Source organism: Rhineura floridana, chromosome 15 (genome assembly GCF_030035675.1).
Source record: "Rhineura floridana isolate rRhiFlo1 chromosome 15, rRhiFlo1.hap2, whole genome shotgun sequence".
Taxonomy (NCBI): Eukaryota; Metazoa; Chordata; class Lepidosauria; order Squamata; family Rhineuridae; genus Rhineura; species Rhineura floridana.
The window spans coordinates 28,548,325-28,572,372 of NC_084494.1; the positions used below are offsets into that span (position 1 = coordinate 28,548,325).

The 24,048-nt window shown below is 44.4% G+C and overlaps 1 protein-coding gene and 1 non-coding gene across 11 annotated transcripts in view; both read left to right on the forward strand.

The window, feature by feature from the left end:
* LOC133370198 (chemerin-like receptor 1) overlaps positions 1–24,048 on the forward strand; it is a 39,715-nt gene that overhangs the window by 12,500 nt on the left and 3,167 nt on the right. For 7 of the 10 annotated variants that reach the window (XM_061596083.1, XM_061596078.1, XM_061596080.1 and 4 more), the window contains 4 exons: positions 527–952; positions 4,061–4,363; positions 10,994–11,047; positions 12,826–13,086. In XM_061596083.1, coding sequence (XP_061452067.1) covers positions 527–952; positions 4,061–4,363; positions 10,994–11,047; positions 12,826–13,086 — 1,044 coding nt within the window. Of the gene's footprint in view, positions 1–526; positions 953–4,060; positions 4,364–10,993; positions 11,048–12,825; positions 13,087–19,984; positions 20,055–21,738; positions 21,784–22,155; positions 22,182–22,279; positions 22,349–24,048 lie in introns of those variants that run through there. The other 3 variants (XR_009759092.1, XR_009759093.1, XM_061596085.1) reach the window with 3 other exon arrangements.
* LOC133371028 (5S ribosomal RNA) lies at positions 18,953–19,071 on the forward strand. The gene has a single exon (XR_009759237.1). It is a non-coding gene; the product is annotated as a 5S ribosomal RNA (ribosomal RNA).

A 24,048-nucleotide genomic window follows, 5' to 3' on the forward strand; every position in this document is an offset into this window, starting at 1 on the left:
TGGAGCCCTTTAAACTTGAATCTTGGCTTTGCCTGTCTTTATGCACCCCTTATGTAAACCTCTGAGAGCGTTTCCCTACAAAGCTTGAAGCAGTTCTGGGCTTCCTTTGGATCTGTACTGCAAATGCAAAATCTCCATTGACCAGAATGCTCATTTGCATGGCAAATGCCTCTCCTCCCCTGTTAGAATAACCAGGCATGTTGGGAATATCAGCACTACAATCTTCTATTGGGTTTTACACCAGATGAGATGTTATGATTCCTTTGGATTGGGATTTGCAAATATGCTTGATCTGCAGAGCAGAGTCTGATCATGGGGATTTGTATTTCTGTGGACCAGACTTTCAGCTGATTTGTAAATGTGTTTCACACAGAGGTCATGCTTCCAGGGGTTAAGTCCAACAACATTTGGAGGACTACAGATTCCTCATCTTTGCCTTAACTAGCAGAACTATAGGAGAGGCAGTGCAAAATGGGCCTTATCCAATCATGTGGCTACATGCCAGTGATCATCTTTCCTCCGGCAGGTACGCTGAGCCACAATCTGGGTTATAGGCTGACGTCTCCTGCCTCTGTCTCCGTGCAGCGAGGCCTTTGCGTCCACATTCCCTGCCACTTCACTTACGCCGCCCCACATCAGACCGTCTCTGGCACGCTGTATGGCTACTGGTTCAAGAACAACAAAGGGTCCTGGTACTATTTCTACCCAAACAACCACTACGTCCAGGGTCTCCTTGTGGTCACCAATGACAAGAGGCAACCGGTCGAGAGGTCCGCTGTTGGCCGTTTCCACCTGACGGGAGACCCGGCAGAAAGCAACTGCTCCTTCAGCATCAACGATGCCAAGTTTGAGGACAAGGGAACGTATTACTTCAGAATTGAAAGGGGAAATTTAAGATACACCTTTATCACTAACCAGGCTGCGTCTGCTTCGCTTCACGTTGTTGTAACAGGCAAGAGGTTTTTGCTTACTTGCTTTTCTCCTTTTTCGTTCCCTTCCATGCTGGGCTGTAAGGACAGAAAAAGCCCTCTCTACAGTTAGATCAGCGAGTCTGGACATTGTTATGATGTGAGGGGAAAACAGGAAACACCAGAGCCCCAGGCTTCCTGTTCACATCATTGCAAGGCCAGAAATAGACCCTTAACGTCTCCTTGCCTCCATCTGAACCATACATTTAAAGCTGTATTATACTACTTTAAACAGTCATGGCTTCCAGGGCTGGCTGCAAAGGGCGGCCAGGTAAGGCCCCGGCCGAGGGCCCCTGGGGCTACAGAGGCTCCTGAGGGGCCCTTCCGTGCCCCTTCTGCGATGTGCTATGTGCGCATCCCTGCCATGAACCAAGATGGCGGCAGAGGCTTCGTCCCCTTTGAGAAACTTCAGCCACCATCTTGGTTAAGGGCAGTGCTGGTTGCGGAACTGCACAGCGGCCGAGAAAGGTAGGTTGAAGCAAGGGAATGGTGGGGGGCTCCGAAGCTCTTGCTGTGCCATCTGCGGCAGTGATTCTGCCATGAATTGCTGAAGGGGAGCGCTGGGGCCCGAGGCAGGCTTGTGCCCAAGGGCCCCGACTTGTCTGAGACTGGCCTTCCCCAAAAGAATCCTGTTTTATACTGAGTCAGACCATTGGTCTGTCTGGCTCAGTATTATCTACGCTGGCAGGCACCAACTCTCCAGGGCTTCAGACAGAGAGTCTTCCTGGAGTTGCAAGGGGCTGAACCCAGGGACTTCTCGATGAAAAGCAGGTGCTCCACCACTGAGCTACGGCCCTTTGCCAGAGCAAGGCTGGGAAGGGGTGTTGTATTGAAGAGAGTCTCAGGCGCCTTCCCTCACCCCCCAGGCCTGAGGATCTTAATTCCTGGCAGGGTTGGCTGCCTAAGGGTGCTGCCGCACTGAACCTGGATGCAATGAAGTCCCATGGAGTCAGCAATAGGGTCCCATTAGCAGCCATTCACACCTCCTTGGGAGCTGTTAACACCTTCCTAGCACCTGACCATCCTCAAGCTTCAGTGCATAATGGAGAATGTACATCAATACAAGCAACCTGGATTTAAGGGTGCTGGGGAGCAGGGAGAGAGAGAGAGAAGGACTGAAGGCACCCAAACATTCATATTGATAATCTTTATAGCATAGTGGGGAGGAGACCCTGGCTGGGAGTCCAGAGTCTGTGAGTTCAAATCCCCACTTGTGTCTCCTGGGTGTCAAGGGCCAGCTACAGATCACCCACACAGTGAGTGGCTCAGGGGTTATGTGCCCTGCCACTTGTGTAGCCGTGGGCAAGCTGCATAGTCCCAAGGAGCCCAGTTGCCCCCCAACTGGCAGTTGCAGTCAAGGCAGGGGCTGGCTTGTGCAGCTGTGGCAAGCTGAGCAGGCCCTAGCCAGCTGGGGAGGACTATCCTCAGAGGGAGGCAATGGTCAACCCCCTCTGAATACCGCTTACCGTGAAAACCCTATTCATAGGGTCGCCATAAATCGGGATCGACTTGAAGGCAGTCCATTTCACTTTTCATACCAGCCTTTCCCAACCTGGTGCCCTCCACATGTCTGCCACTGCTCCCTGCCCCAGTCATCACAGCCACTATAACCCATTCCAGAGCATTTCCTTCTGCTGCCTTCTTTGATTGTGTGGAGGGAGGGGGATTGGTTGTGTGAACCAACCATGCCCCAACACCATCATATCCCTATGGCCGCACTCGCGGTGGCCACACGTTCAGTAGAATGGATTTATTTATTTATTTATTATTTCAATTTATATACCGCCCTTAGCAGAATAGCTCTCAGGGCGGTGAACAAACAAGATAAAATACAATATATCATAGTAAAAAATCACAAAAACATGTACAAACAAACAACAGAAAGCACAACAAAAACGAAATACAACACAAATTAAGAAGGATACATGTTAAAAGTAGAAAGATTAAGAAAATTAAAAGATTAAAATGCCTGGGAGCATAAAAAGGTCTTTACCTGGCGCCGGAAAGATAGAAGTGTAGGCGCCAGGCGTACCTCTTCGGGGAGGCTGTTCCACAACTCAGGGGCCACCACAGAAAAGGCCCTAGATCTAGTAACCACCCTCCGGGCTTCCCGATGATTTGCAGCGTTTTATAACCCCGCCCTGTAGCCAAAAATGCTCTGGGAGCAGCTTACAAAAATCAGTCTCTAAATCGGTCTCTGCCGTCGGACAGACATGACACGCGAGGAAAAGGTAACAGGAGGGAGGAGGCAAAAGCAGGCTCAAGCACAAGTTTCAGCTGTTAAAGTTACAACTGATGTTCCAGCTGTCTTGCCCATGATAAAAGGCAGTCCACTGAAGCATTGTTTGTCCCCACCCATCTCCAGATCAGATCCAGGAGCAGAGTAGCAGACAATCTCCAGGCTAGGAGGACAGGACAGCCCTTTCCAAACTGTTCTCCCCTCAGAGAGCTGACTTGACAGCAGTTAGAATCCTCACCATGCATTTGAGAGACCAGAGCCTGCAGGGTTCTTCATTGTGTGAAAGCCCCTACCTACATATGTATAGGTGTATGTGCCTAGAGGTCCCCTTCATGCCTTCAGGTGAACACACAGAAATTGCAAGGGGAGCAGAGGTGCGTGCCAGCGTTTGGAACATAGCTAGTCAGCACAAAGCCATGTTTCATGCACTCAGGCCACATCTGCACCATATGTTTAAAAGATTATGATACCTCTTTAACAGACATGGCTTCCTGCGAAAAATCCTGAGAACTGTCATTTGTTCAGGATGCTGAGAGTTGTTAGGAGGCCTGTTTCCGTCACAGAGCTCCAGTACTCAGAGTTCCCTGGGAAGAGAGATTGATTGTTAAACCACGATTTATTGTTAAATCACTGAACCTTAACAAATCACAGTTTCCCAATTAATTGGGGAAAGCCATAACTGTTGAAAGTGGTGTGATCGTGCTTTAAATATCTAGTGCAGATGAGGTCTCAGTCAATGTGTGATGGAGCTTTTCTAAAAAGGTCCTCTGTGGTTCTCATAAACTGTTACCCTTTCAACACCTTGTGTGAGCTGTCTTTTAAATTGTTTCCTGGGAAATGTCCGTTTGCTCAGAGCTGACAGAGAAACCGAAGATCTGGAACACGTCTGAGCTGGTTGTGGGGAAGCCAGTCACTGTCATTTGTCAGGCACCAGGGAGCTGCTCAGGGACCCCACCCAAAATCTCCTGGAGGACCGAGTCCAAAAGTTACAAGACCTCTCTATTGCATCATCAACACAGCAGCAGGAGCTGGGCCTATGAATCAGAAATCACCTTCCTGCCCTCCCTCGCTGACCAGGGCAAAGCTCTGACCTGCAGCGTCACCTATCCCGCTGTAGGGGCAAGAGCTGAAGAAAGCATCCACCTTCGCTTGGACTGTGAGTAACTCCTTTAGCTCTGTGTTGTCTTTCCTGCCTCCATGAATTTGCCATCCCCCTTATCTCCTCCCCGTGAATCAGATGGGGCACTTGTTCACCTTGTACAATGTGTATAGTGCTTGCATTGGTGGAACCTTGTACACCTGTTCAGACTTGTACACCTGTAGCAACTGTTCTTCCCCAGCGGTCTGTATTCAGAGGGACGCTTCCTTTGATCCTGAAGCCAGCACATAGCCAATCCTGGCTAGCAGCCATCAATAGCCTTGGCTTTCCTGAATGTGTCTGACGTTGGCAGCCATCACCCCATCGCAGGAGTCCTGCTTATATGCTATGGAGCTTTCTGCAAAGTTAATTAATGATTGTGTAAATGCATCCACAGGTGGTAAAAGTTAATGATGACAAACAGCAACAACAACAAAAGGTGCATATTATTTGCAGGGGTGTAGTCGTGGGGGGTCTTAGACCCTTTGCTTGTTTGAGAGCAGGGTCCCTATGCCTCCAGCATCCTATGAGCCAATTGGCATGAAAGGGGAGTGTGTTAGCCACCGAGAAGAGTCTTCTAACATGCTTTCTTGTCCTTTCCTGCTAATTGGAGCCAACCAGTGTGAAAGGAGGTGAGTCAAACACTGAGAAGAGTCTTCTTAGGGCTAACACTCTCCTCTTCCATGCTTGTTGGTTCCGAGGCATTAACAAGGATCTCAGAGCCAGTGTGGCGTAGTGGTTAATGTGTTGTCTACAACCTGGGAGACCAGGGTTTGAATCCCCACCTAGCCATGAAGCTCACTGGGTGACCTTGGGCCAGTCACTGCCTCTCAGCCTCATGAAAACCCTATTCATAGGGTCTCCATAAGTTGGAATCGACTTGAAGGCAGTACATATATATATATATTTTACGGTCAAAGACCCGTCAGTATACAAATGATACAATTGTTCAAGGGAATGTAAAAACAGAAAAATGTAGAACAGTACATAACATTCTGAAGGCAGTACATGCACATTCACATTTTCAACCGCGCAGCAAAAATGTGGGGAGGGAGCATGGCTGTGACTAACATGAAGGGACCCTGCACTTCTGCATTTGCCACTACACTACTGATTATTTGAGGAATATTCTGCAAAACTGTCCTCTTCAGAAAAAAAAAATCTTTTAGAACATAAGAAGAGCCTGCTGGATCAGGCCAATGACCCATCTAATTGAGCATCCTGTTCTCACAGTGGCCTGCCAGGTGCCCAAGGGAAGCCTGCCAGCAGGACTTGCAACACCAGCAGCACCCTCCCCTCCTGCAGTTTCCAGGAACTGATATTTGGGGACATACTGCCTCTGCCTCTGGAGGCACAGCATAGCCCTCATGGCTAGCACCCATGGATAGCCTTTTGCTCCATGAATTTGTCTAATCCTCTTTTAAAGCCATCCAAGCTGGTGGCCATCACTGCCTCCTGTGGGAGCGAATTCCGTAGTTTAACTGTTCGCTGGGTGAAGAAGTACTTTCTTTTGTCTGTCCTGAAACCTTGAGATAGCTTCCCAGAAAATTCTTATATGAGAAATTTTGGTTCACCTCTAGTGGCTCCTCCAAACGTCTTTTTCATTGCACGTTCATGATGATTTATGCTCATGATGCTGTCAGAGCGGTCACACCCTGCTTTCAGTACTGTTTGCACCTGCAAAGGTTTTGGGATGGTCACACTGCTTCATGTCCAATCAGTTCGTATCCCGTAACTTCCTGTGGAAATCCCATAACTTTTTATAATGCAATCATTCTGGTTTACTTTTGGCCCACTTATGTTGTGCTGTAGCCTCTTTGGACAGCAGTGATGTGGTAGCACTGGGACAGCATCACAGAACAAATCCACCTATGGACTATTATTGTAGCAAGAGCGTATTGCAGAATATGCCCACGGGAGGGGGACAGTCTGAAGGGGCTACAGGCAAAACTACATGTTTTTAGTCATTGAACGTATTCAGTGTCTGAAATCTGTGGACACATCTTTTTTTAACCGCAAGAGGGCAGCACATTTATACAGCCTTACTTCTGTGAAGAATGACATAGCTTTAATGTTGTTCTTAAGAGTCAAAGCTAGACATGACGGGTGACCATGTTTGCTGTTCATATACTTGCCTTGTTCATTCATATATAAAGTGGGTGGGGTGCTCTAAGTTTTAAAACAAAGATGTATGTGTTTGAGGGGAGCTTAACACTCCTATGCTGTTTCTTCAAGCATTTTATCATCTCGAAAGAGCATCACTTTAAGGAACAACTGCCCCAGAGTTCCTCAAGACAACTTGATTCCCAGGGAACAGGAGCAAACAATTCCTTTTCCAGTCCAGATTTGTGTGTGTGTGGGTGTGTGTCTTCAGAGCTTGATTAAAGGGTGGAGTATGTGGCAACCCACAATCTTTGTGTACACTATTGTTTATTTTTCCTGAGAAATATCTTTCCCCCTCCTAGATATTGTGCTGTAGCACCACAGTCAGTATTTTGCGCCTTCCACATATCTGCAGAGCTGTTTTAAGAACTCCAAATCTGATATCTTAGTTTCCTAAAAAATTTCCACCTGTTCCCCACTGCCTCGCCGAACAGAAAGTTGTTGGTCCTCATAGTGCCAAAGCCAGCAGCTTAGAAATCAGTCTCTGTGACCACTTTCAAAAATACATTTGGAGAATAATGACTAACCTCTTCCAGCCTTGTCCTCCATTGCATTTAGTCCCTTTGGACACTGGATCAGAGAGGGATGCAATACTTACTGTAACCCAGGGCTGGAGAACCTGTGGCCCTCCAGATGATGTTGGACTACAGCTCCCATCATCCCTGAACATCAGCCGTGCTGGCTGGGACTGATGGGCGCTGGAGTCCAAGAATATGTGGAGGGTCCTAGTTTCTCTGTCCATGCTTTGTCCCCAAGGCATTTCTTCTGGCTTCTTCCTATTTTATTGCAGGCATCCTGCAAATACCATCCTATCAAGAGTTCTGTTCCACAGGATGTCAAAACAGGGCCTTTAGTGTGGTGGCACCTATCCTTTGGAACTTCTTCCCATCGCACATCAGACGGGCACCATCTTTACTGGATTGTATCCAACATAGTGCTAAGTCTCATGTTCAGTCAACACAATGATTTATGCTTGTGCAGTGGAGCTCTCCCCTCCTCCCTCCATGTACCCCAAAATCCCTTCTGGGGTTTCCCCCACCCACCACAACAGATTCGGGGAGGGTGCAGGGCACACACAGTGGGAGGAGATGTGGGAAGTCTCATTGCACAAGTATAAATCTTTGTGTTGGATATTGCCCGCTGACATTTTGGCTCTGCTTGAACACTTTCCTCTTCTAACAAGCCTCAGTGGAGATTTTTTCCCCCAGTCTGAATTTATTTGAAATTGTTTTTCTATGTGTAATTGTTTTTATGTATACAGTTCTTTTAACTGTTTTTGTATGCACAATCATTTTGCATGTGATTTTTATTGTATGGCAACATTACTTTGAGATGCTTCGGAGGAAGCAATTCATAAGTGAAATGTATAATAATGATGATAATGACAGTCGCCATTAGGATCTCATCAACAGCCGTTTACTCTTTCTTCAGAGCCCTTTGCGCATTGCCTGTGGCTTCAATTCATTACAGCACAGTACCGTTAACTGAGCAACAGTAAGGTGCGCAGAACTGCATAGTCCTTTCTGCCATCGCTCTGCTGTAAATAAAAGGCTCGTTCAAGGAGAAGCAAAAGAATGGCAGACTTTGGAGGGTGGGATTGGTGATAGCAATGGTAGAAGATCACCCATAACAGGTGGCTCATCTGTCCTGGTCCCCAATCAACAACTTGTGCATTGTCTTCTGGTTCCTGCCTAGGACTTTGTCCAGACAGGGAAATCAGAAACCTGGAACTTACTTATCTGAGCTGGTTTTTGCGGAAGCCAATAGCAAGGGTGCAGTCATCCAGGTTCTCAGGGAGCCTTAGACCACTTTCTTTTTTGGGAGCAGGGGCCCAGCAGGGATCCTATGTCTCCAGCATTCTATGAGCCAATCAGCATGAAAGTGGAATCTGTGAGCCACTGAGAAGAGTCTTTTTTTTTTTTACAATAATTTTTATTCCAATTTTCATAAAACATACAAAACAAAATCATAAAACATTCAAGGACAAAAAACAAAACAAAACAAAAATGATTAAACAAAAAAAAATAAAATGTTGACTTCCCATTTGTCACAAATCAAATCAGTTATAGATCTACAATATATAACAATCCTGTCTCTTAAATTATATTATAAAATCACTTTCCTCCAGTAGTTATCTTAATTAATCATCAAATCTCATAAACATTACTTTATTCTTTCCACAAAAAGTCAAAGAGAGGTTTCAATTCTTTAAGAAATATATCTATCAATTTTTCTCCAAACAAACATGTCGATTAATCCATCTCGTTAATAATAATAATAATCTTATTGTCATAACCATAGTCCAAATAAACATATCGATTAATCCATCTCATCAAAATCTGTTAAATCCAATATAATTCCATCTTCCATCTTCAATAGTCCTGTTAAGTCCAGTAATTTCAGTGTCCAATCTTCCATTATCAGTATTCCATAATAATCTTGCTGTCATAGCCATAGTCATATAATAAGAGTCTGATGGGAATTTCCTCTATCCCAAATGTTTTCTTGCCATCAATTCTGAATAAGTTGCTGAAATATTGTTGTAAAGTCATATCTCTGTTCTTCTTTTTTACAAAATGCACTGGTTCATCTCTTGAGAGTTTTTCCATTGTCACATGGCTGCTGTTAATTCCATAGATTTTCTCTATATCAAGCTCCATCACGTCATTCCAGTCCAGAAGATTATCCAAGCCATTGATAACTTTATCTCTAATATCTTCATTAATTTCTTCAGAGATAACGTTAAATTCCAAACAGTAGATTTTATTTCTAATATCCATAAACTCCAGATCTTTTTCCAATTCCACATTTGTTCCAATCTCCAGGGCTTGTATCTTCCCTTTATTTTTTCTTTTCTCATCTCTGATCTCATTCTCCTCTCTCACAGGATCCCCTATTTCTTTAAGCTCCTGCATCATTTTGTTCAGTTCAATTTTCAGCTCCTTACTGCCCTGTCGCAGGGTTTGTTTCGTTATCTCAATCTCATCCATTATTTTCTGAAACATAATTACTTCCAGATTCTCAGCCAATTCTTGATTGCCATTTTTTAAAACCACGAAAACAAAGCAAAACAAAAATAAAGAAGAACCACTTCTTATTTCAGCAACAATTAGGTTAATATTCCAGGCTTGATGACATCACAGTATAAACAAAGCAGCCTGCCTTATCTCTCTATGTTCAAGAATACAAAACAAATTTAGTTCCCAGCATCAAAACAGTTAGCGGCGTCGTGAAGAAGCAGATTCGTCAAAATAAAATAGATCAAAAAGAGAATAGTCCCAAACAATATAATGTTCCTCGGAATAGAAATCCCTCTTCTGTGTATATCTTTAGAATGCACTTCCAGAACAGCTTTTTGCAATAGAAACAGAGATAAGCTGTTAATTTCGTGAATAACAGAGAAGAGTTATAACTCACCCAGAAGCTCTTTAAAGCTGATTAAATTGACAAATCTCTTTTTGCTGCAACAATTTAAGCCAAGTAAAAAAAATAATAGAAAGAAGGGTGCTTGCCTGTTAGTCTGTTTTCTCTTTGAAGAAAAGATAAACGTATCGCATTAAACAGATAGAGCTTGTTCGGAAGTCCATCCGGCATTGCTGGCTGGACCTTTTCTCATAAATTAATGAAATCCAGTCCTCCCAACAAAAACAGGCTTTTGAGGTTGATCTCTACGTTTCTCCCTGCCCGGGAGAAATTTCATCAGTCAAAAAAAAAAAGTTCTGACTGATTTATATCTGAATAAGCTTCTTTTGAGGCGGGAGCCCGTCTCAAAAGCAGGCACAAGCGAAGTCACCCTTCCCGGAAGTCGTGAGAAGAGTCTTCTAACACGCTTCCTTGTCCTTTCTTGCTGGTTGGAGCCAATCAGAGTGAAAGGAGGTGAGTCAGCCACTGAGAAGAATCTTCACAGTAGCTAACTCTCCTCTTTCATGCTCATTGGCTCCTAGAGACATTTGTTGCAGTGGGAGAAGGCATTAACAAGGCTCTCATTCTCTACTCTGCAGCAAAAACAGGGAGAAGGGGATGTGGTTGTGACTATCATGAAGGGACCCTGCACTTCTGAATTTGCCACTACAAATAGTGATAGTGATCACCTTCCAGGCCCAAGAGACTGTGCTCAGGGTCCCCAATCCAAATTTCCCGGACCACTGACTTGAACAAAACAAGCAAACAAACAACCCTATACGGAGTTATGAACATGGCAAGGAGGGTGGAGTTCTGATTTGGCATTACCTTCATATCCTCTCACGTTAACCGGGACTAAGTCCTTGCCTACCAAGTCTGGTACTCCACTCCTTGGGAAACCATTCCCAACACCATTCAGCCTATGAGTAGCCCCCTTATATTGGTATAGTCCCCTGCCCGCCCCCCATGAGCTGTTGCCATCTCTCTGCCCGCATCTGCATCAGATTCCTTCCTCTTTTTTATTTCTGGATTTCCCAGCAATTCATTTGCTAGCCTCACCTTTCCCCTTTTCTTATGTTTCAGATCAACCCCAGGACATCAAGACTGTAGTGAACATACAAAGGCCTGGATGCCCTGGTGAGATGTGAACCTCTACAAACGCTTTTCCATGTCCCTAAGACCCCATTCCCAGAATACAGTGGCTGCCCAGCTGAGTTCAGGGCACGTCTAGTAATAAGGATGGATGGATCAATTTATTGCTGGTCTTTGTCAGTTTTGCATGTGTTCATCATAAATCACTTCTGTCATGTTTCCACAATAATCTGTAATTTTTTTAAAAAAAAAATCTGTATAATTATTCATACGTAAATTAGTTTCTCATTTTTTTCTCATCTGAAATTCAATTCTCCACATTTCTCTAGCAATTTGCGAATGTTTTTTAATCCTCATGAAAATTCCCCAGCGTTTTAGTGCAAATTTCTTCAAACACATTTTTGCAGACAGTTTTGAACAATGTACACATTTTTGCAAAGCATTTTCCCCTAATATAATGTATTTTTCTGTGTTATTTTCCACACCCTTTCCCCCTAATATATGCATTTTTGTTAACATTGGTTGGAGAGTTGCAATGCAAAATCCTCAGAAGTGCAAATTTTGAAGGATGTCTGTGTTTTCTCATATTGTTTCAGCGTGTGAGAATTGGATAGATTGGGCTTTAAATGTGAACTGAATCAAATTTCTCCCCCACCCCTAATGTAAATACATATTTTATCTCAGTGTCCACATTTCTAGATATATTTTATCTTGAAATAAGCCTTTTTCTTTTTTTACACATCTGAATAGATTTCTCAAGCCGACAGCTGTATATCACAAAACGCAGGGAAGTGCAAAATGCGAAGGATAATTTTATTCTGATCTGTGTGTTGGTCCGGGAAGTGTGAAATAAGTCACCTCGCTAAAAATACAGACAGAAGAAAATTACCCTCCGTCTCTTTCTAGGAATAGTGGTGCAGTTAAGTCACGTTAGGCTTTGGACTTCATGGTCTTACTGAGGATGGGGGAGTTGAAAGGTAATGTGTGTTATTTCATACATAAATACTTCAAAATAGGGAAGGGATCACAGGTCAGTGGTTGAGGATCTGCCTGGCATGCGGAAGGTCCCAGGTTCAATCCCCAGCATCTCCAGGTAGGGCTGAAAATGTCCTCTGGCTGAAACCCTGAAGAGCTGCTGATGGTCAGTGTAGATCTGTGTCAGATAAACTACCTTGCAGTAGCTGTAGTTATAATTTAATAATGGGCACCATGGTTGGTTGTTCGTTGTATTTCTACTCCAAACTCCCCATCCCAAATATAGCTGCAATTGAGAGCCAAGGGATTATTTGTAGCATAAACCAGACCTGCAAAATTTGGTCTGCCAAGATTTGTAAATATCCTGCTTTAGTTGCCTGTCTGGGAGAGCAGATTTTTTCAAAGAACCTGGCAGGCCACAACTCCTTTCCTCTTCTCCCAGGCATTTTAGCATGTGTTTTTAAACTGTTTTTTTTTTAATGTTTTTATATTTGTATATTTGTTTTTAATGTTTTAATTGTTGTAAACTGCCCAGAGAGCTTCGGCTATGGGGCAGTATACAAATGTAATAAATAAATAAATAAAATAAACTCCTGGCTGGTGGGCTTGCAGACATTGCCGGACTGCAGCTCCCATTGCCCCTAACCATTGGCCATGCTGGCTGGGGCTGATGGGAATTTGAGTCCAAGAACATCTGGAGGGTCACAGGTCCCCCATCTTTGCCTCAGCAGGTCACAGCTTGTGCAAACCTGGTGTAAATTGCCATCTCAGAGTAGACACAAGCACAACTCTGTATCCTTAACAGGGCACAACAGTACTATTGTAAGTCAGTTCCATTTGTCTTGTAGGTTCAAGGGAAGAGGAAGAAGGTTTGGACCCCGTAGTGGCCTGGGAAGGTGACACTGTCAGAGTGATCTGTCGTGCTGAAGGCAGGCCTGATCCTTCCATGGCCTGGATGAAGGAGAACGAGATTGTCACCAAAATGAACCAGGGCAAAGCGCACACACTTCTATTGCCCGAGATCAGATTACAGGATGCTGGGGAATATCAGTGCCAAGCAAGGAATCGGCTTGGCTTGACCAGCAAGACAATTCGGGTGATTGTGCAATGTAAGTGGAGGTCTCATTGAGGGTCTTCAGCTGCAGGCTGTCTTCATATGCTAACTAATTTGACTTGCGATGACACCAGCAAAGATTCCTAATTCGTTCTTATAACACATGGTCAATATGTTCTTTCACTGCTGTGCACTCCACTTCTGGAGCCTCTGGAAATTTGCATGGCTGTGATTGCTTTGCAGAGCGTGGAGGAACAGCTTAAGCAACCAAGAGCCTCGTGACACATGTGAAGTCTAACAAATGTATTACTTTGTGAGCTTAAGCTCACTGTTCACTGTCTGCTAACCCATAGGCTGTTGTGCTAGTGGACAGGTGAGTTTTAATGCTATGCAGCAGAGGGATCCGGTGCAACAGTTGCACTAGTAGAAACTCACTGTGCAACAGCTTGTGAAATCTGTTGCACAGTAAAGTTACCAGCAACATTGCCCGTGCTTCTCTTGCACAACAGTGTTCTGCTGGTGCAAAGCATTTCACCAGCAGAACGAGTATATTAATTAATAATTAATTAAATTTGTATACCTCCCTTCATCCCAGAAGGAGCCCAGGGCAGCAAACAAAATACTAAGAATGCTCTAAAACATCTTAAAACAGACTTTAAAATATATTAAAACAAAACATCTTTAACATATTAAAAGAAAACATCTTTAAAAAGTCTTTTTTTAAAAAGCTTTAAAAAAAAATCTTAAAAAGCAATACCAACACATACACAGACTGGGATAAGGTCTCTCCTTAAAAGGCTTATTGAAAGAGGAAAATCTTCAGTAGGTGCCAAAAAGATAACAGAGATGGTGCCGTTCAGTGTGTGTGAGAGAGTGTGAGAGAGTGTGAGAGAGTGTGAGAGAGTGTGAGAGAGAGTGTGAGAGAGAGTGTGAGAGAGAGTGTGTGAGAGAGTGAGTGAGAGAGTGAGTGAGAGAGAGAGATGTCTCAGCTAACAGAAAACTATAGAATAGTAGAGTTGGAAGGAACCTTTAAGGTCATCGAGTCCACACCCCTGCTCAATGCAGGAATCCAAGTTAAAGCACACCTGACAGGCCAATTCCCCCCACAGAACTCCAGTCACAGAACTGTCTGAGAAGAGGGCCTGACTGTTAAACCACTCTGGACATTGGAGCTCTGTCGGGAGAATAGGAGTCTCCTAATAACACTCAGCACCCGTCACAAACTACACTTGCCAGGATTCTTTGGGGGAAGTCATGACTGTTTAAAGTGGCATAAATGTCTGGCATGGCTGTGGCCAGAAGGTCATCCAGTGAGTTCATGGCTGTGGTAAGATATGAACTCAGAACGTCCCAGCTGCACCCAGCATGGAACTACACTTTCAGCAGCAAATACCAGAAAACCAACTAAATGTGTGCTGTCAATGTGCAAAGCATTTGCTGGGGTGCATTTGGGTAGGTGAAGCAGGAGATAGATGGAAGGGGCTGTTTTACATGCCTGCCACTTTACCAGTGCAATGCCCCATGTTTTTCCTTATTGACCTCCATCAGCTAGGGAAAAGTGGCCAGGGAAGGGGTTGCAGATAAAAAGTTTCAGCAGCAAATTACCCCCTCTCATCACTTCTCCCTAACAAAATGCCCCCCACATCAGTAGCAGACACCAGCAGGAAAGTTCTTTTTTGAGTTGTAATTCAGCTCTCATTCTGTTAATTCCCAAACTACACCAGTTGTCATTTTGACCTACATGCATAGGGAGAAAGACAGTGTAAAGGGTGTGCACAAGGGGGAGGGGATGACAAAGGATTTAGGACTTAAAGATTTAATATTCCATGAGTAGAAAAAAATACCCTATGCAAATGTCTATATTATTGCAGAAAAGTTCAGTTCTACATGTTTGCCATCTTTTCCTCAAGCACAACTGTTTTTCAGATAACAGTCTTATTCTCTCTTGCTTTTCACCAAAAAGCCATGTTAGTTGTCCAGTATGTGAAATGACTGCAAGCAGGTGCAGCCCAAGACATTTTGCTACTTGAAGCAGAAGAGCAAATGGGGCCCTGCCCCCAAGTCAAGGTCATAGTACCATAGCTTGAAAAGTTATGTTGGCATTTGAGGCAGAAAATATCACAAGTACCTCTGACAGTAAATATACAACATCCAAAAATTAAAATAGCTAATAATGTGTTGCATGGTGCCCCAAATTAGTTGCTTGGGGTAGTCATCTCTTGCTGCCTAGTGAGAGTCGCTCTATGAGAGGCACATAACTGAAGCAAAACACACAAACAGAAGTATGAGACTGCACCTACCTCCTAGTCTCTTGCCAGTTCCCAATTTTCACCCTCTCTGGAGGGGTGCAAGGACAAGCGGAGGGGATGCAAAGGGGGTGCAAGGACAAGCGGAGGGGATGCAAAGGGGGTGCAAGGACAAGCGGAGGGGATGCAAAGGGGGTGCAAGGACAAGCGGAGGGGATGCAAAGGGGGTGCAAGGACAAGCGGAGGGGATGCAAAGGGGGTGCAAGGACAAGCGGAGGGGATGCAAAGGGGGTGCAAGGACAAGCGGAGGGGATGCAAAGGGGGTGCAAGGACAAGCGGAGGGGATGCAAAGGGGGTGCAAGGACAAGCAGAGGGGATGCAAAGGGGGTGCAAGGACAAGCGGAGGGGATGCAAAGGGGGTGCAAGGACAAGCGGAGGGGATGCAAAGGGGGTGCAAGGACAAGCGGAGGGGATGCAAAGGGGGTGCAAGGACAAGCGGAGGGGATGCAAAGGGGGTGCAAGGACAAGCGGAGGGGATGCAAAGGGGGTGCAAGGACAAGCGGAGGGGATGCAAAGGGGGTGCAAGGACAAGCGGAGGGGATGCAAAGGGGGTGCAAGGACAAGCAGAGGGGATGCAAAGGGGGTGCAAGGACAAGCGGAGGGGATGCAAAGGGGGTGCAAGGACAAGCAGAGGGGATGCAAAGGGGGTGCAAGGACAAGCGGAGGGGATGCAAAGGGGGTGCAAGGACAAGCGGAGGGGATGCAAAGGGGGTGCAAGGACAAGCGGAGGGGATGCAAAGGGGGTGCAAGGACAAGCGGAGGGGATGCAAAGGGGGTGCAAGGACAAGCAGAGGGGATGCAAAGGGGGTGCAAGGACAAGCGGAGGGGATGCAAAGGGGGTGCAAGGACAAGCAGGGGGTGCCAGGAAGAGCAGAGGGGGCAGGCAAGCAGGCTGAGGGAGGCAGGACGAGTGGGGGGGGGCAAGGAGAGTAGGCTGGAAAGGGTAACACATACACTCACCTCCACAGCTCTTCACTTCCATTCTGCTGCTTCTGCCTTCTACTCCTCCTTGCCCTCCAGCTCTGTCAGACTCTCCACTTCCTCCCTCATGCCTCCCTAGAGCACGAGGGAAGAGCTAAACAGCGCAGAAGCCCAGTTTGAGGCACATATCTTTCCTCCACCAATCACAGCAGCAGATGATTTCCCCTACTTTCCCCCCAGTAACGTCCAAATATAACGCAAAAAAGTTACATTTGCAACTCAAAAGTAATGAAATTACCACTCGTTCTGTTACATACAAAATGTAATGAAGTTACCCACTCGTTATGCAAAATTGTAACAAATTACAAGTAACTCGTTATTTCTAACAAGTTACTTCCAAGCTCTGGTTTACTGCAGGTATAACTTCGTGTTATATAGCTTTTTTTCCCCAGAACTCACAAGTAGTGTACAACATAAACTTAGCCAAAATGCAAATAGGATTTTGGACCGAGATTGCATCCCACACAGGACAAGAACAGAATAAACACAGCTTCCATGGATTACAATTTACATTTGCTGTAAAGGTTCTTCCTCATGTGACTAATCATTTGTAATCAGAAACAGATGTTACAAATAGGTCAAATTAATCATGAATAAAACAGTTGTGTTTGTGCTGCTCTCTGTTCTTTTTTTCCTTCTGCTGTAAGTGGCGGCAGCAGCAGCAATTGTGTTGTCAGCTTGGCCACCAAATGTAATTTATTTATTTAAAACATTTCTATCCCACCCTTCTTCCCCACAATAGGGCACTCAGGGTGGCTCACAATACAATCACACACAGTAAATAAAAACACAATAAACATTAAAATGGATTAAAATACAGTTAACTGTTCACGATGAGTGTTATTAAAAGAGGGACTAAAGAGGTAAAACTCAAAAGGGGGGGGAAATAAAATGAGTTTCAGGCTCTACCTTCAGTCTCTCTCAGAGGCTCTCTGGAAGAAGATGGTTTTCAGAAGTCTCTGAAACACCATCAGGGAGGGAGCAGAGTGGGCTTCTGTGGGCAGGGTATACCAAAGCCTGGTCTTCCCTAGAACGTGCTCCTGGTTTTATTTTGTGCAGTATTAACACTGTATTTTTGATGTCTTTATATTGGTTGTATTAATACTGTATTTTTGATGCCTTTGTATTGGTCTCTGACCGTATGAATAAATTCATTCATTCATTCATATCAAAGCCTGGGGGGCACAGCTGAAAAGGCCATCTCCTGCATGCCTGCCAGTCTAGCACCTTTAATTCCAGGTACACAGAGGAGACCAGAGCCAGATGAGGCTCTGCAAGCGGGAGGGTGGTAGTCACACACCAATGTAGTATAGGGATATGCTAGAATTCCACCCAATTCGGATTTGGTACCAAATTTTCCATTAATCCGCTTATTCTCAGTTGCTGAGGTTCAAATTTTAATGAAGTGAATTTCTGCAGCCATTTTTGAGAATAGACATTTTTTTTTAAAAAAAACTGCCTCTGAGACATTGATTGTAAGAATGATAATGTATCGATATTTCTTTTTAAAATATCAATACTTCCTTCAAAATACCAATATTTTTAAAGGAAATACCAATATTTCTTTCAAAATACATACTTCCTTTTAAAACATCAATTTTAATATTGATATTTTTTCTAAGCAAAAAAACAACCACCACGTATCAGTAAAAGCAGCGGCTAGTGGATACAGAACGAACTCAAGTTGATGCCAGGCTGTTAGGTAGACGAAATGCTTTCAAGCCAGCACCGGCCAACAGATCCCATCCCTAGTGTGGTATCTTGATCTCCCAGCCCCACAATCCATGCTATCCTGATCAGATGCTCATGCAAGAAGGGATGGAGCTCTGGGAAATGTAGTTGTCTGGGGGCATGTCTATCATGTAGGGTAAATGTCAGTCAAAATGCCAGATGGACTAGAAGTATGAGGAACCTTTGGCCTTCTGGATGTTGCTGAACTACAACTCCCATCAGTCCAGCAAGCATGGACAATGGCCTGAGATGATGGGAGTCAGAGTCCAACAGCATCTGAAGGGCAAAAGGTTCCCAACTCCTGCACTAGAGATTGATGAGTCTGATGAAAAAAGTGGCCATTAACTATGCCTGCTACTATAGTCTATGGAAGGGTGTCCCAGGCCCATATGACAGTGTGAACCTCCCTTTCTGAGGAGAGACACAGAGAGAAAAAGAGAAGTTCTCCCTTGGAGCAGGAGACTTAACCACGTAGGTTGTCTCCCTGCCACTACAAAAACCTCTGCAGTCCTAGCCTCAGCAATATTGGAGCTCCTCTGACATTGGTAGAGGTGGAATAGGGGCGGACCAGGGGTGTCCTGTGGCGGGGTCAGGAGAAAGCATTTCTCCAAAATTTTCATAGCTTTCCCAGTCCCCCATCCTCAACCCACACCCAACCAGGAAGGACATTATGCCATCTCTGGAGCTGACAAAATGAATTTCCGTTAGGGAAATTACCATTAGGAAAGTTGGTAAAGCAAAAAAACAACACAACACAGTTGTGTTGAAAAGTGCCATTCTGCCCTCACTTCCACCCTGCCCATGATAGCCCAGGAAGGCATTGAATGTGGCAGTTTGTCCACATTTGATTCACTCTACCACCACCACACTCCACCTGCAAATCGAAGTGACTATTTCTCAGGTGCTTATGGCCATACTACCCCGAACATGCCCGATCTCATCTGATCTCAGAAGCTAAGCAGGGTCAGGTCTGGTTAGTACTTGGATGGGAGACTGCCTGGGAATACCAGGTGCCATAGGCTTAGAGGAAGGCAATAATAAACCACCTCTGAATACCTCTTACCATGAAAACCCTATGAATATATCCAAAAAGATTCATAGGTCACCATATAAGTCATAATCTACTTGAAGGCATATAACAACAAATTACTCAGGTACACTTGTTGACAAACTACACTCGTAATGTAGCACGTGCTGGGTTGAACCATTCTATATTCTATTTCTCCAGAAAACCTCGATTTTACGATCTTCTGAGCCATTTAAATTTTCAGTAAAAAAACTGTATTATTAATAAACTAACATCAAGGTTTCTCTGGAAAATATGATAACTGGGATTCCCCCCGCCTTGGAAACTAGGACATATTGTTCTATAGTACAGCATTTTGCTAAAACACATTGCACATCACATAGGAAAACAACTTGCATGTTTCATCTTTTTATAGCTTTGAATGGGGCATGCTGGATTTTGTATTATGAACTTATTTTAAAATAGAATAAGCCTCACTTCATTTCCTTATACAGAAATAGGCACACACATACAACAAACGTAGCAATCGTATATAACATAATATGATGCTTGTCATCATGCGACATGCAGAGCTTTTTGATAAGTTCCAGTAAAGTGTTTCCAATGCAATGTTTATTACAATGTTTTGGGAACAAATAGCTAACTTACGTCTGAAATTACATGTCAATCAGATCATTAGTTGCAGAGATAAACATAAGAAAAACCCCAAATTACCCCATTAAACCCCAAATTTTCCCCATTTCCCATTGTGGTTTTCTGGAAACAAAATGTCACTGTGCTTCCTGTGTTTAGCTTTAGCATTCCATTTGCGCTGAATTGCACAATGGGGCTCGCTTGCTGCTATGTTCTCTCTTGCTTCTGCTTTTCTCTCCCCCTCCCCTCGTTGCCCCAAATATTAATGTGTGCAGTCTGAGCAGAACACTTCCAGGCTACAGGCAGAAGTCAGAGGCACAGCAGAAGTCATCATCCTTGCATAACGTAAGTACATCTAGGTTGGGAGGGAGGGTTACCATCTTCCCCCCTATCATTTCCCAATAGAAGAAATGCTCTTAAAATATGACAGGAGAAATGCATTAAGCGCATCTTCCCACATCACTATATCCCCTTCATGGGATAAGCTGCCTCTGTCCCAAATGGAGCTGTTAAAAGTACAGAGCTGTTGGTCTGGGAAGGAAAGACATAGAGAAGATAACAGTTCTATAAGGAGAAGAGAGTAAAGGCTAGGAAAGGAGAGGAATGCAGATCAATTCTGGAGAAGTCTCTTTCTGGCCCCTGTTACTTTCACATGTGTTCATTCATAAACCCATTCCCTCTTCTGTCCACATTAATCTGCAACTTATTTTTAAAATCCCACCAAAAATGCATTTGAGTATGCATTGTTGAAATCATTTTCTCAGAAAATATGCATTCGTAAATTTATTTTCTCTTAAAATATGCTTTTCTAAAAAAAAAGAAAATGTATTTTTCAATGTGTTAAGGTATTTTCTTGAGCTGGCAACTGAGTTGCAAAATACAAGGTGCAAAAAACAGAAGGTAGTTATGTTCCTATCCAGACATTAGTCCAGGAGGTACAGATCAGTTCAGTTTGCACTGGAATCCACAAAGAACAAATTCCTCAAGCATCTCCACCCTAAATTACATCCATTTATACTTCTCAACTACGGATGTAGTTTGCAGTTTGGTGCCAGTTTGGTTGTCATTTTGACAAACTGATAGCTGGTTACAGTCCGTTGTAGTTAGCCCTTCATTATCTTCTGTTCCCATCTTGTCTTTTTTCCATTGCTGAAAAATAATTTTGTTTTCATTTTTTTCTAATATTGGCCTGTGATTTTTTTTAAATTCAAAAGCAAATTTGTCAGGCTAACATAGCACCAACATGTGGGCGTGGAGGCAGTGCTAGAGGTACATATTCCACCTTTGGTGGGAGTGTCCTCCAGTACCCATGGGACAAAATGGTATACATAGAATTGGTTGTTGGCTTCTCCTTGTTTTGGGTTTTTTTTTCTTATTGTTATGCGTTTTGTATATGCATAACCCCCCACCCCACAAAAAAAATCATTAGAAAGGAAATGAATCAGATGATTGCCCAGCAACGTTACTGTCTGTCCCAGGAGAGGGGACGAAAGTCCATCCCCCCAGCAATTAAATAAGGCTTATGCAGCTGAATTTTTTTCCAGCTCAACTATGTGATGTAATTTTGGAAGTTGAAAAGTAAATCCAGTTTATCTTCAAGCCTTGAGAGCTACTGTCTGCTGAGCGCTTGATCTTATAGTTAGCCTGTTTGACCAACAGTTAACCAACTTAGCTGACCTACAATTAACTTACTTATGTTGCTTCCTCTTCCCCCCCCCCAACACCTTGGTCAGTTTTTCAGTGTGCTGCTGGCAAGATACTTCTGGCCTGTCTGAGACTACAGAGTAGTAAAGAACTGCGAGCTTAGCTAAAGTCACAGAGATTTTAAAAAAACATATACAAGGGGAAGACAGGTTAATAATTAAACAATGAAGTTTAGTGGTTACTGTCATCACCTCAGTGAGACAGAAGTTAAAGGGAATACACATTTCAGCAGTTCAGATGAAAATTTTCAATGAAAATGTCATTGATAACAATGTTGTTACTTCAACACTGTTTTTTGTTTGTTTTTTTTAAAAAATGGTATCAGGAAAAGTTGTGAAGCAAACAAGACCGTTCCACAAAGATGGTGAATGTATGAACTATCTGATGTATAGTTTGCCTTTATCAAATTTCTCATCCATCCCTAATCTCTGCTTTCTTGAGTTAGCCACAATGGCTGGGTTCTACCTCCAGTGTCAGAGGCAGCCTCTGAATACCAGTTGCTGGGATATGCAGGCGGGGGAGAGTGCTGTGGTGGTCAGGCTCTGCTTGGGGGCTTCCCAAGGGCATCTAGTTGGCCACAGTGAGAACAGGACGGTGGACTAGATGGACCTTTGGCCTGATCTAGCAGGGCTCGTTTTATGGCTGCCCTGGGCTCCTGCTGGGAGGAAGGGCAGGATATAAATCAAATAATAAATAAATAAATATGGTCTAATCAGTTCTGTCTTTGGTTCCCCTCTAGTAGATTTGCCCTCTGAAAGGGACTAACAGGTAGGATTGCCAGGCGTTTAACCAGCTCCTGTGTCTTTAGCATCAGCCTGATCATCAGACATTATCCTTTGCTAATGCTTAACTCTACCACGACACAGAGAGGGATCTTCGCCTGCCAAATTCTGCCAACCCATCTGTAAAAGACAAATCACAGACTAGGGCATGTCTTCTCTGGTGAGTTGTCAACCCTACTAATAATCCCATTGTTACTGTAGCTCAGCTAGACTTGCATCTCTTACGATCTTTACTAGGAGGCTTCTTGTGCACAACTCCTCCTTTGGCCATTCTTATCCTTCAACACACACCCCTTTCCTGCAAATGCGTTGTTTGGGCAGCTCTTGGTTAATGCAGAAGGATGGAGAAATAATCTTTTGGATCTGCAGTATGTGTCAAAAAAATTTTTGCAGTGGTGGCTGGTGTCCATTGGGACTAGCAGGGCAGAAGGCAGGGAAGCCAAGAGCCTGTGGATTCAGAGCCAATGACAGCTGGAGGGAACTCATTCTTGTTTTGTCCCTGTTCTGCTACTGAGTTCTGCAAGGGCCACACTGAGACTATGGAGGAGGAAGCGGACATCCAATGTCAACTCCTGGGCTAGTTATAAGAAGAAAGGCAGGCAGGTGGGGACTGGTTGAGGGCACACTGAGGTGGGAGGGACTGTGCCCCTGTTCTCTGTGATGGATGTAGCCTCCACTGATTTCAGTAGGTGCACTTTGTCATGCCTTAGTGCTGGGAGAGCTTTCCTTTATGCCGCTGTTAGGCTACAGGAAGTCTGCTTGATCTACTTTTGCACAATGCTCTACCAGCAGAATCTACCTCAGGGTCCCTCTCCACATCCTAAATTGCATCTTGTGCAATTTAGGCCATGCTTGTGAAATGGAAGAAAGTCCTGCGATTATGGTCATATTGGGCGGTCATGCCTCACACATATGTCAGTGTTCCCCGGGCACAGGAAGGTCAAGCTACCCATTCTGAGATTCGTGGCCTCTGGGAAGTCTTCTGCTTTCAGAAGGCAGGAAAAGGAACTGCACTTACCTCACCAGCGTAGGTGGGGTTTGGTTTGCTGAGCTCAGTGGTAGAGCATCTGCTTTGCATACAGAAGGTCCCAAGTTCAATCCCAGCATCTCCAGGGTGGAAGAGTCCCCTGCTTGAAACCCAGGAGAGTTACTGCCAATCAGTGTGGACAATACTGAGATAGATGACCAATAATCTGATTCGGTATAAGGCAGCTTCCTATGTCCTCTTTCTTCCCTATTGGTGGGAGTAGACACTTTGAAGTCAAAGGACTTGTTAGTTGCATCCATTAATTTGGATGGGTCTTCTCTGAGTAGGGCCACATTCACGCCATACACTTACTCCACTTCAAAAAGTCACGGCTTCCCCCAAAGAATCCTGGGAAGTGTAGTTTGGGAAGGGTGCTGTGAATTGTTAGAAGTCTCCTGTTCTCCTCACAGAGTTACAATTCCACGAGTGGTTTAACAGTCAGACCCTCTTCCCAGAGAACTCTGAGAATTGGAACTCTGTGAGCAGAATAGGGGTCTCCTAACAGCTCTCAACACCCATCACAAACTATGTTTCCCAGGATTCTTTAGGGGAAGCTAGGACTGTTTAAAGTGGAATAATAGTGGGATAAATATACAGTGTGAATGTGGCCCTGGGCTAATATTAAATACATCCCAGTGGCTTGGATCCTAAGATATGTTAGGAAGCAACCCTTCCCTTCCCTTCCTGCAGCCACATAGGCACCCCAAAAGCCTTTCTGGAGGATGGGAAGCTGCTCCTGAACAATGTGGAATCTCTCTCTCTCTCTCTCGGCATACAGGAGCTAGCCTAGATGTGCTTTGCCTGGTCTCTCTGTGAAGGGCAGGCC